The 12,038-nt window shown below is 52.7% G+C and overlaps 6 protein-coding genes across 6 annotated transcripts; 3 read left to right on the top strand and 3 right to left on the bottom strand.

Moving 5' to 3' along the window:
• Positions 1–1,311: 1,311 nt before the first annotated feature.
• J4E85_001353 (uncharacterized protein) lies at positions 1,312–2,665 on the top strand (the record flags this gene model as incomplete). Its single annotated transcript, XM_051465639.1, has 2 exons — positions 1,312–1,493; positions 1,723–2,665. 2 exons carry the CDS (start codon positions 1,312–1,314, stop codon positions 2,663–2,665), a joined length of 1,125 nt encoding a protein of 374 aa, XP_051330196.1.
• Positions 2,666–3,164: 499 nt separating this feature from the next.
• J4E85_001352 (uncharacterized protein) lies at positions 3,165–4,355 on the bottom strand (the record flags this gene model as incomplete). Its single annotated transcript, XM_051465638.1, has 3 exons — positions 3,165–3,748; positions 3,805–4,164; positions 4,235–4,355. 3 exons carry the CDS (start codon positions 4,353–4,355, stop codon positions 3,165–3,167), a joined length of 1,065 nt encoding a protein of 354 aa, XP_051330195.1.
• Positions 4,356–5,003: 648 nt separating this feature from the next.
• J4E85_001351 (uncharacterized protein) lies at positions 5,004–6,746 on the bottom strand (the record flags this gene model as incomplete). Its single annotated transcript, XM_051465637.1, has 1 exon — positions 5,004–6,746. One exon carries the CDS (start codon positions 6,744–6,746, stop codon positions 5,004–5,006), a length of 1,743 nt encoding a protein of 580 aa, XP_051330194.1.
• A 159-nt stretch (positions 6,747–6,905) lies between these two features.
• On the top strand, positions 6,906–8,422 carry J4E85_001350 (uncharacterized protein; the record flags this gene model as incomplete). The annotated part of the gene is made up of 3 exons (XM_051465636.1): positions 6,906–7,743; positions 7,797–8,025; positions 8,125–8,422. 3 exons carry the CDS (start codon positions 6,906–6,908, stop codon positions 8,420–8,422), a joined length of 1,365 nt encoding a protein of 454 aa, XP_051330193.1.
• A 419-nt stretch (positions 8,423–8,841) lies between these two features.
• J4E85_001349 (uncharacterized protein) lies at positions 8,842–9,550 on the bottom strand (the record flags this gene model as incomplete). Its single annotated transcript, XM_051465635.1, has 3 exons — positions 8,842–9,016; positions 9,071–9,338; positions 9,388–9,550. The coding sequence occupies 3 exons, from the start codon at positions 9,548–9,550 to the stop codon at positions 8,842–8,844; spliced, it is 606 nt and encodes a 201-aa protein (XP_051330192.1).
• Positions 9,551–11,006: 1,456 nt separating this feature from the next.
• J4E85_001348 (uncharacterized protein) lies at positions 11,007–11,507 on the top strand (the record flags this gene model as incomplete). The annotated part of the gene is made up of 1 exon (XM_051465634.1): positions 11,007–11,507. The coding sequence occupies one exon, from the start codon at positions 11,007–11,009 to the stop codon at positions 11,505–11,507; it is 501 nt and encodes a 166-aa protein (XP_051330191.1).
• Positions 11,508–12,038: the final 531 nt, after the last annotated feature.

The raw sequence follows: 12,038 nt of genomic DNA, 5'->3' as shown, positions 1-12,038 counted from the left end.
GCAGTTTTGGAGGACGAGGACGTGCAGTGGTAAAGACTGCCGAATGAGATGAAAGTGGAGCTGCGGGGAAGATGACGGGCTGGCTTGGCACGTCCCACGTCGTGGTCTCGACGGCGTGCCTCCCAGATCGCAGACCTCTATTGGTATCATTTTTCTGCTATCGATTCTCTGGCCTCAGCTTTGTGGACTGCAAACAGCCTGCACGCCACAATACAGGGTTCTATCCTCACGAAAGCCAGTACGCAGCAATTGTTACCAAAAGCAGCAATGGCTTACGGCAACCATGCTCTCCGCAAAGCTCGAGACAGTAGTAAGCTATATACCAGCTACTTGAATGTAGGGAAGGATTGAGTTGTGCATTATCTTTATCTACTTCACGCTATTATTGACCATTCCTGTACCTCTTGTGCCCACCCTGTGGAGCAGATTTACCACGCTACTGCCGTGCACAAAACTTCATTCGCCGGGAGACCGACTTACGAACCGACATAGTGGCTCAAGTTCATTTCTTGCATCTTTCCTTTCCTCTTGTGGACCCTGTACGACGTTGTGCGTAAGGGTTTCGTTGCGTTCGTAAGCGCGTTGTACACCAAATCTACGAAGCAATCTACATTCCTACAGGCGGAGAGTCCTTTCTCCTAGCTGGGAAGTCAATATTATCTCTCTCGATCACGTTATCCTGCGTTGTCAGTCGATCCGCTTCCAGATTCGAAGGTCCTTCATCCCGTTCATACCAGTTGTCCTCCACACTCGACCACGGCCACCCTTGTTGGCCCTTATATCGACTATACTGGCTGTTTGCGCATGGCTCCGCGCCTAAACTGTGCATCTCGTCGGCGAAGTCGTTCGTCGTGATTGCAGGGCCGATACTGTGGCGCTCTCCGGGATATTTCACAAGTACTGCGGCGGTCGGCGGGATCAAATAACTACCAAACACGATTAGTCGCACTCAAGTGAATCCGGGAAATACTTTCAGTATCACTCACACGCTAGAAACGCACCAGATTAAGCCAACCTTGGCGCACACTTCCTTCTCTGCAAAGCACAACACGCTGTCTCGACGACTTTCAGACATGCCTACGCCACTATCACCCCACAAAGACTTTGCGCTTGTCATCGCCACGAGAGCGGCGTCCGGGCTCTCCGTCATTGGCTCAACAATCATCATCACTACTTTCGTGTGTTTTCCCTTCTTCAGAAAACGTACGTTGACTTGCTTCGATGCGTTACAAGAGCTGATATAGCGCAGCAATTAACCGTCTGGTATTCTTCGCGACATTCGGGAACATCTTGACGAACATCGCGACTTTGATGTCGATTGCAGTCTTACCAAAGGATTCTGAACCCCCGTCCGGTCTCTGCGAGTTCCAGGGTCTCATGATCCAATGGTTCTTGATCACAGATGCGCTCTTCTGTTTATCGATGGCTACGAATGTATTCCTGGTGTTTTTCTATGGATACGATGCCCAGCAACTTCGCCATTTGGAGAAGTGGTATGTCGCGTGTAGTTATGGGATCCCAGCTTTACCAGTTCTCGTCTACTTCATCTTAGGTAGAACGGGAAACGAGATTATCGGATCAGCAACTCTTTGGTGCTGGGTATCGTCTGATGTCGAGTGGATGCGGATTGCGTTTTTCTACGCTCCTACCTGGTAAGTCCAATCCTCGTCAAGCCAAGCGCACGACTAATCGCGCCAGGATTGTTATCACTACTACTATCAGCATCTACATCATCACCGGTTATCGGATCTGGAGGAAGCGGGCCGAACTACGCTCCGTTTCTCGAAGCTCGCACCAATATCTAGCCAGAAACTCCTTCACTGCTGCTACCGAGAACACTACTCCGCATCCTTTTGTGGGTGCAAATAATATCGTGGTGACGACACAGATTAAATGCGACGTTCAGCCAGAGGACGCCATCTCACGCTGTGTCTCTCCCGAGCCGGATCAAAGCTCCATCAATTCGTTTTCGAGCACCCGCTTGCTTTCCACGAGCAAACACGACGATACGGCGACGGAAGCACTACCAGCCTCGGATGCAGCTCGTACGTCCAGGATACAGATCGAGGATGTTGAAGCGCAGCGACATCCACACAATGGTACGAGAGGTCGGAACGGGTACAGGGCGACCGTCATTGCGACAAGCCCTGCAGAAACCTCGGCAATCCCGACCACATTATTGACAACGCGTCCTGTCGCCAAGCGGACCGCAGAAGGTCATGCTGCAGCCATGGCATACTTCCAAGTCGCCTTCCTCATGTTCGTAGCCTTGCTTGTGGTCTGGCTACCTAGCAGCATCAACCGCATGTACCAATTCACGCACAGAAACCGCTCGAGCTTTGCTCTCAACATCATCTCCGCGATCGTCTTGCCTCTTCAAGGAGCCTGGAACGCAACCATCTACATCTTCACAACCCGCGCCGAGTGCAGAAGAGCTTGGGGTACGGTCAAATCCAAGCTGACTGGCAGCCCATTACAACATCATCTGCGACGAGATGCCTATCGCAAGGAAACGATGACGAGCTCTCGCGACACACAAGACTCTGGTACTGAGATCGCGCTAGATGATTTCCACAAGCACGACGTCCGTGTACGTCACGCTGAGGTGTCGAATGGCCAAGCCACTGAAGAAGGCAAAGCTCAGCGTCATCCAGAGCCGTGGTGATGCGTCAATGTTTCTCCACGTCGTCGTACTACTGTGGCGTTTCAACAGTGCTACGTGGCTCGCGTCAGCTCACCGTGTTTCGAGTCATTGTGCTTTGACCTTTTGTATCATCAGTTCTTATTTTATCAATGGTTCTCTATTCTTGGGTTGTGTGCAACTTACTGTCATTCCGGGTGTTTCCAAGTTTTTGGCGGATCATTCGTTTTGGACAGTGTATTATACTTGCGATTTCTCTCATTCGTTTTGGAACTTGAGTTTTCAGTCAGTCGTTATCATGATACCCTAAGTTTTTTGTACGGCGTTATACTAGATCTGGGGCGATCTATTGGGCTCAGGGCACACAGAAGAGGGCGGTATAGCCTCAATGGCTCTGGGGAACTTGATTATACTTGTGTTGCAGCCAGCAGAACGAAGTATGTGCTTTGTTGAAAGTCCTAATATCATTATATATTACGTGGAAGTAATTGAACAGATTCATGAAATCACTGTCTCGCACTCATCATTCCAGAACAACATCCCCATCCTGCGCAACCTCATCTGTAGCCTTACTCCGTGGAACGAGGATACTCCTCAGAATGCAAAGCTGACCGTTATCCGGACAGATCTTCTCCCTGTTCAACTGCTTATCCACAGGTCCAGTCGGTCCACCCGAGAACTTAGCCTGACCAAACAGCTTGACTTGTCTCGGATCACTCTCGGGATACTCCTCATCGCCCCATCTGCCCTTGAAGTTCAACCACGCCGTCGGCGCCCGACCATCATAAGCCGAGAAAGCGGACTTTCCGGCGTCGAATTTGTAGAAGTTGGCCGATAGGAGAGGATCCCACATCACACCTCTGTCTGTGTAGTCTTCCAAGACGCCGCCCGGAAGATTGAGGTTGGGGATGGTGTGGTCGTGGGTTCCGGAGATGGCGTAGTTGGCATGCGAGCCTTTGGAGGAGTATGCGATGGGTCTGTCGCCGGTCTTCTCGACGGTGCCGTAGCGGAAGGCTTGCCCGTTTGCGTGCTGAGAGTACCAGATTGCCTCGGGAGAACCGTTTGCGAAACGGACCATTACGTGTTCCCAATCGCCTACGTGGTTGCCTTGTCGGCGTGTCAGGACTGAACAGTTTCATAGTATGGATGGGAGAAGGCTGTACCAAAGTTCAGTTTGCTCCACCCTAGTACCTCACCGCCGTAGTTGTAGGCGTAGAAGTACATGTAGAAAGCATCAACGTTGCCGTTGCCCTTGTCATTCACGATAATGGCCGCTGTGGTCGCTCCTTCGGTCTTTCCCTGCGCGTTGGGTTTTGTGCCCTTGATCCATGTGGGATCTTTCGTCACGTCGTCGTTGGATGTGAGCCAGACGTCGCTGCCCATCTGATCGAGGTTGGAAGTTGTTAGGGGCTTTGAAGGACCAGAAACTTCGTTGAACTTCACTCGCGGAGTCGTATGGTTCAGGAATGCTTGTATATCGGTGGGATAGTAGGCATCCTGCGAGTGAAGGTAGACGATGGGCGCTAAAGGCAGGTTAGTCGAGTTCGATGTACAATAACAGACGGCAGAGCAGAAGTAAGTATCACTGCTTACCATATTTGAGTACATAATCGGGAACGCCATTTGGCGCCTGCCTTTCGTCGAGTGCGAGCGGCGCGCAGCTGACCAAAGATACGGCCATGGTAGCCAGCGCAACAAGCGGTCTGAAAGCCATCGTGTCGTCTTTGGGTATATAACGAAGGCAGTAGTTGTGAATGGGGTCTGTGTCGGTTTGCGCGCAAGAGGAAACCAACTGCTGAATCACTGCTTCTCTTATACAAACGCCTACGCCCAGCTGACTACCGAGTCACCCCCTTCACAACCGCATCAGACGAACGGTTTACCCACCCAATTCTCCTCCACCAAACCCCATGCGCTAGCGACATACCGTCTGTGCATGGCAGACATACTCGTACTAATTCGCCTGTGTCCCCAAGCAATAATCAGCTGCCCACGCCAATAGTCGGGGAGGCCGGCACACGTGCGAACACATTTGATGGGTGACCAAAAGCAAGCGTTCGGTTCGGTTGGAATTGACAGCGGGTGTGGCTTGGATGATTGGTTCTCGAGCGCTAGGGCCCTGATAGCGAGCCGGATGTGGCGATCCGCGCCAGAGGGATGTGCCGACATTGATAGGGTGAAGGCTAAAGTGATCCACGTCTGAAACATGGTGATGTTGAGTATGCACATGCGATAAGTTGCACTGGCAGAACTGATGCAGGGGCTGTGAGAGGGCTTTGGGTAAAATTACCGGTCGCGCTTGGCAGAACTACGCAGGCGTAGGTGTTGTACAGCTCCATGGGTCATATCCTACAGCCAGTTGCTAGAATACAAAGGTTCGCGCAAACTTGCGATCCATCTCCTCATACTCCTCCTTGAGCATTTTGCTTCTGAGCTTGTTGAGCCGAAGAATGACGCCCTCTTCTTCACCCTCTAGGTTCTCCACGTCCTCATCCAGGGCCTTGGTGCCCTTGACCTTCCACACCAGCCCCTTCAGACCTCCGCTCTTTGCCTGATCCCGCTTCTCCCGGGCCTCAGCAGCCAAGTAAGTCATGATCTTTCCCCACGATTCGAGACCGACCTCCTCGCACTTTTCGCACTTTTTGCGGAGGTCGTCGTTGGCGCGTATGGGTTCGAGCGATTGCGCGAGCTTGGAGGTAGAGACACCATCGCGCACCCATGAGAGGCCCTGTTGGCGTTGACTAGATGAGTTGCCGGCTGTCGCGAAAAGGATCTCGCCAATATAGTTCTTCAAGGCGGCTTCTTCGCAGCGATCGCTCTCTTTGCAGAGGAGTGGTTCGTCGCCTGAGGGTGGTACCTCTGGATAGTCGGGTTCACGCAGCAAGCTAAACAGAGTACCGATGAGAGTAGAGTCCTTTTGTGCATGAACCACAGGAATATGCGCCTCCTGGGCTTCGATACGAGCACGGAGCAGCGAGACGAAGATTGGGAGTGCAGACGAGACTCTTCGTTGTTCCGCTAGAAAAGTAGCCAGGTTTGTCGCCGCGTAGAGGATGTTTGGTGTTACTGCTTCCTTGGGTGCCGTAGACGACAGAATGGCACTGTCTCGGTCGATAACTGTCGAAGGCTCGGGCGTGGGTAGGCCTGCAATGGCAATGTCAAGTGCCCATCTATACATTTCCTCCGCCGAGTCGGGGAGCTTTCTGAAATTGAGCCAGTCGGCATAGCTCAACGCAGCTGACAGCCGTTGATATGTTGTAAACCCCTTAGAGGTGATAACCTTGAGGTAGAATGTCTCTGGTGCTTCCGCCGCGGGAAAGCGATGCTCCTCATCTGGTGGTTCGGGCATGCCGGGAAGAACAGCTTTCGGTCGTGGATTCGAGGGCGATTGAATGAATTCTGGCGCCCACACGTTTCTCCTCCACTTGTCCGTCACCCATCCATCTAACCTCTCTGCAGCATTACCCATGCCCATCAAGACTTCGTAGTACCCTTGTCGCCACTCCTCGCTCTTGGCCGTCAAATCGAAGCCTGCCTTGCCTACGCCGGGCACCAAGATCCCTCCCTCTTCCTGGTCAGATAAACCCGCGCCATCCTTGTTCGGATGTTCCAATCGGTTCAGCGCATATTCCAGCTCTGAGTAGACGCGCGCCCAGTTGGGGAAACCCTCTTCCTCGTTGTTTTCGGGCACCTGCCACCACTTTCCTCTCCGGAACCTGAATCTCGTAATCAGACTCCACTCATGTGGCGACGGAAACGCCCGCTCTTGCTGCTCGCTCAAAATGCCCAGACTTGCGATACTGACGCATGATGAGAGGAGAAAGATGAGGATGCTATATCGCACACTCAATTTCGCCGTCTCCTTTATAAATTTCTTGTGGTTGGCGCTAATAGAGAACAGACGTTGCAGTTGGCCATTGGAGAGGTGCTGGCCCGAGGGATATAGGAACGGTAGCTGTGGCCGGGGCGAGCCCTGGTGCGCGACGAGGAATTGGCGGGGATGTTTGTTCGAGAACTGGCGTGGACATGGGCAGTCAGAGGTACGCGATGTCGGGGGCCTCAGCGAGCCGTGTGGGAGCTTTGCTCGATGCGCCGGGGGCCGCATGATGCTTTGCGACTGCAGTTCTGTCGCTTGAGGGGTGCATCGATGCCGTAGTTCACGCGCCAAGACAATCTTGCGCGACCGCCCGGCAGAAAAAGTTCAGGATCTCCATTCTCGTTTCGCGACGCTCCTACAGATCTACACCATTTTTGCGCGCCCACCATGTCTAAATCTAAAATTGACACCCCCGAGAAGAAGCGCAAGCGCGACGTCGAGGCAGCAGAGGATGCGCCAAAGAAGTCCAAAAAATCCAAGAAGACCGACAATGTCCAAGATGCGCCTGTAGTCGAAGCGACCGAGGTGAAGAAGGAAAAGAAAGACAAGAAGGATAAGAAGTCTAAGAAGTCCAAGGACAATGTCGACACGTCGGCCGTCGAGGACGCCTTAGAAGACGCAAAGAAGGAGAAGAAGGAAAAGAAGGAAAAGAAGTCCAAAAAGTCCAAAAAGTCCAAGAAGTCCAAGGATGCGGATGTCCCTGAGGATGCGCAAGAGGCTGATCTTATCGATGAGATGAAGTCCTCGGAGAACTTCATCAGCGTCAACGATGACGAGCCAATGCCCGATGCCACCGAAGACGCGCCTGCGAAGAAGGAAAAGAAGACCAAGAAAGAGAAGAAGGACAAGAAGTCGAAGAAGAACAAAGACGCTGCCGCATCTGAGGACACACCTATGGAAGACGCAGCTGAGGAACAGAACGGCGTAGCTGAGGACACACCAGCAGAGACAAACGGCGCAGACTCTGACTCCAAGGCTGCTAAGAAGGAAAAGAAGAAGGATAAGAAGGAGAAGAAGGACAAAAAAGAGAAGAAGGCAAAGAAGGCGGCAGAAGCAGAGACCAACGGCGAAACCTCTACTGAAGAGCCCAAAGCCGAGACCAACGGTGAAGCCTCTGCAGAAGACGCAGACGTAGATGTCGAGGGTGGTGCCGAAGTAGAGGTAGAGGGAGAGGAAGCCCAAGCCGCAGTTGAGGCTAACAAGGGCCGTTTCATCGTCTTCGTCGGTACGTCTTGTGCGCATTCCGATCTATCATACCTTTCTAACGCACATCTCCAGGCAACCTTCCCTACAGCGCCACGAAAGAGCAAATCGAGAAGCATTTCGAAAAGATCAAGCCCACCGACATTCGTCTCCGTACATACAAGGGCACTGAGAAGTTCATGGGCACCTGCTTCATCGAATTCGACCGCTACGACCGTATGGTGACGTGCTTGAAGAAGTACCACCACTCCCTCTTCGCCGACCCCAAGAAGAAGGAGGGAAGGAAGATCAACGTGGAGTTGAGGTAAGCTTCCTACACTCTACACTGTCTACGCGCATCGCTGGTCCCTTACCACCCAGAATCTCACCCAAATGCAAAGCACATACTAACACCACTCAACAGCGCAGGAGGCGGCGGCAACAGCGAAGCCCGCAAGTCCAAAATCTCCGCCAAGAACGAGAAGCTACACGACGAGCGTGCCCGCGACCGCGTCAAGAAGACGGAACTCGAAATGAAGCAGAGCGAGCGCAAGGCGAAGAAGGAGGCCAAGTCGGGCAAGAAGGACGGTGACGACGCCGAGGCTGGAGAGGAGGCAGCTGCAGCAGACGAGCCCACTGAGGCCGCTACGTTTGGCATGAACCCTGCGCGTTTGGCTATGATGCAGGGTCCTGAGCGACCGCAGCATAGGTCGAGATATTGAGGGCTGGATCTACAGTGAGGATGGGGATAATGTACGAGGCGATTTGCTGCGATTTGCTGCGATTTGTCCGTTGGTTATATGAGCGGACTTGTACGTGATTTGGGGTTCACCATCTGGCCTTATCTCAGAATAACACAGCTTTAAAGCTTTAACGTCATCGAAGTTAGAAGTTTGCAGTTTGTGTCTTTGCTCTCCCTTTTGCCAAAATATGTTCATTGTTATGGATGCAGCTCTATCGCTGGGTAAGATGGTAGTCTAAGGAGTGACTCAAGAATCGGAATGGGTCGTGAATCAAGGCGCTCAAAACATAGTCCCTGCACAAGGAGTGTACCGCAGTTGGAGCTTGCGTCGCAATCAGTCGAGTTCATCAGTCCTGCTAGCTGCAGTGCTAGTTTCCTTTATGTGCGAAAGATCAAGGCTTAGTAGCCGTCGCCATAGCCGCCCTTGGACGTTGTGCAGACCGTGGTGGTGCCAGTTGTAATGTACGTGGTCGGCTTCTTTGCAGTCTCCGTGACGACAGACCCGGTGGTCTTTGAGCTTGTGATGGTTTCCTTAGCAGTGGAGACGCTGGTCTTGTAGGAAGTTCCGGTGGAGCTATATGCGTGTCAGCCAGCAGAACACCCCGAGCAGTCGCGGTCGTATACTTACACAACTGGCACGGTCTCAACCTTGGTAGCAGACTTGACTTCGCTCTCCACCTTGGTGTTGTAGATGGTAGTCACAGTCGAGTAGGTCTTGGTAGTCAGATAGGTGGTGAGCTGTGTGACCGTCTTGGTACTGGTGCCGGTAGTGGTGTATGGGTAGGGTGCTGTGACGGTCGAGAGCTTCTCGGTGACAGTGGTGACGGGAATAACCACAGTCTTGGTAGACAAATAGGTGGTCTTGCCCTCCCCGACGCTGGAGCTGACGTATGTGGCTGAGAAAAGTCAATCCATGATCACAGGAAGCTGCACATAAACACTTACACGGAGTGCAGATTGTTGTCTCTTTGGGAGGAGGCGCAGACGAAGTCTTTGGAGGGGGTACGTATGCGCTGGAAGAAGACTTGGGAGGCACTGCGGAGTAACCGGGGAAAGCAGCAGCGAGAGAAGCTGAAGCAGCGAGCGCGAATAGGTTCTTGAAGAGCATCCTGGGCTAAAGACTTGAGTGATCGAGAGTGAAGGTAAAGCAATTGACGACAGATTTCGACTTGTAGCGAAGGAGTATCGACTAGACTGTTGCAGATGGTGAAGGCTGATGATGCTTTCAAAGCGCGACTATAGGGTTACTTTATACTCGAGCCTAGCTTCTCAACATACACATAACCGACGCATCGTTGTCATCCTGTGCGGAGAAACGAGGCAGAGTCGTTCTCTGGTGGCCCGGATGATCGACAAAGCGATCCGTAGTACCTTGCACATCTCGCACGATGGCTTAGAAGAAGATACACCGCGGGCCTAGTACAGCAGGTAGAGTATCAAATGACAAAAATAGCTCAAGCATGTCGATGCGGGTCCAGATCAGGTCGTCCCATGGAAGCATGCATGCATGCAGTTGCCACGCTACCAGTATCCACGAGTCCACCAGTCTAATGACTGACGAAGGGAATGCATCTAGTATGTGTACGCAAGCCATGAAAAGCGATGAGTGGGGGAGTAGACTATGAGCCAACCGGACCTTCTGGTGTGGAGAAGAGAATTGAAAGCGCACTTGGCAAGTGCCTTTCTCTCATGGAGTTGATGATGACCGAGAAACGTAAATCGTCGGTACCAACGACCAGATAGTTGACGAGCATCTCTATGACTTGGAAGTACGAAATGATGCTCAGCTGTGTATCAAGGACCTGTACATCGAAGCACGTGTCGAATCAACGTGCTGTATGTCACGCACGTTTGTCCACCGGGTACCCTGGTGGTTCCAAGCAAGAGTCCCAGGAACCCGGAAACATCTGAGGTGGCAAAAAGCCGGGGAAGCGTAAGCTGAGTGTGTTGGTCGGGAACTAATAGTTAGTCGTCGGGTGTACCTGACGGTGATCACTGCATACTGCAGGTTGATATCGAATCTTCTTCTCGCCCGGTTTTAGTGAGGGGAAAGATGGGCAATACGAGGGAGGTGCGGCTGGAGCAATCAGCAGCTCTTACTTGAAGGCGTCATTCGCAATATGCGCGTCTGATCGAGCACTTTGGCATGGCGAAAGCTTGTTTGTACATGACAGGGCATTGATGCGGTGGGTGAAGAGGGGTTCAGCCATTGTGGGGAATCTGGGCGCACGGCCCGAGACCCACCGACGCCGGCTCGCATCGCAACTTTTCTGTGACGGGCTGACGAAGATGTCTGCCCGGCCATTGTCTTCTCACGCCGCGCCTTTGGCTAATAACACACTCGCTCCGGGTATTTCCACGACGCCGCCTCGACTGTACGACTCTCGGCAAGCCCAAAATCCCCTCCACTGTCAGCAGAGACACGCTCGGGGGTCCGCAACGTCCGCAACGAATTCGGCATGCAACGCTAGTCCTGCAGTCACCCGACAGATTACCCCAGAATACTTACAGTACGGCTCGAGAGGTTTATGATAGCTGTTCAGAAGATTCCGATCCTGCGAATGATGTCCCGTCCAACGGCAGCGCCGGTCAACCCCCCTCCACGGCCGGCTGAAAGCACATACGAAGGAACGCCCATTACGTCTTCACGATCATTACGCCAGCTTTCGATATACTTCCTCGGAAGCGCCTGCTTACTGGCCTCGACCGCAATAACGCGCAAGGCCGTATGGAGGCGGCAGCTCCGTGTCATGCCAAAGTTTTACGAAGCGAACACGAACCCGCACGAATACTTCAGTCCCTTCTCAGATGCCTGCCAGGCTTTGAACCTGGCCACGATGAACTGCGCCAGTGTTGGCATCATGGCGCTGGGTGGCGCAATGTGGACCTTTGATATTGCCAATCTGAGAGAAGCTCGCGCAGTTCTACGAGGCCGCCTGAACTACGATCGGATATACCAGTCCGAGGATGATGTACCGAATACCATCAGCGAGATGATAGCAGCATCCGGCCAGATGAGAATAATAGAGGAGGACGAGAAGGACGGTTCTGACAAGAACCAATAACGACCGTTAACGTGTACAAGTACGACTGTAAGATTAGTGTATACAACAGGAAGGCTGAGTGCCTAGTAGCTGCGCATGGTAGCACAAGCACGGCGCGCTCGGAGTGCCTCATCGGAGCGACATTTGCAATCGAGGCACATCATTCTGCGCCCACTGGTACAACCCCGCCTCTATGTCAAGTCGAGACCCTCAACACTGTCGACGTGTCGTAGATTATGTAGGCTACCTGATGCTAATGCACCATGTGCAGAACGCCTCACCAGAATGTTGAGAACGACGGCGTTGTCCTCCGATCGATTGCATCAGAGGCTCGCGGTTGACAATCCGAGGGGAAGCCTCGAGCATTGAACTAGTTCGCCATGCTTTCCGGTACGTTCCAAAGTTAGTTGGAACGGCTACGCGGAAGGGTCCCACAACATAAGCTGAGTGCAATGTCTATGATCGGCGTCTCACCGCGGCAATGTCCAGTCTCAATTATGTCTCAGCCAAAAACGGGTTGTGATGGGCAGCTACAACACGGCGTTGGGACAC

The sequence above is a fragment of the Alternaria conjuncta genome (assembly GCF_024043145.1).
Source record: "Alternaria conjuncta strain BMP 0040 chromosome Unknown scaffold_2, whole genome shotgun sequence".
Lineage (NCBI taxonomy): Eukaryota > Fungi > Ascomycota > Dothideomycetes > Pleosporales > Pleosporaceae > Alternaria > Alternaria conjuncta.
The sequence above is the reverse complement of the archived record's forward strand: the minus strand, read 5'-3'. Positions and strand labels throughout refer to the sequence as shown.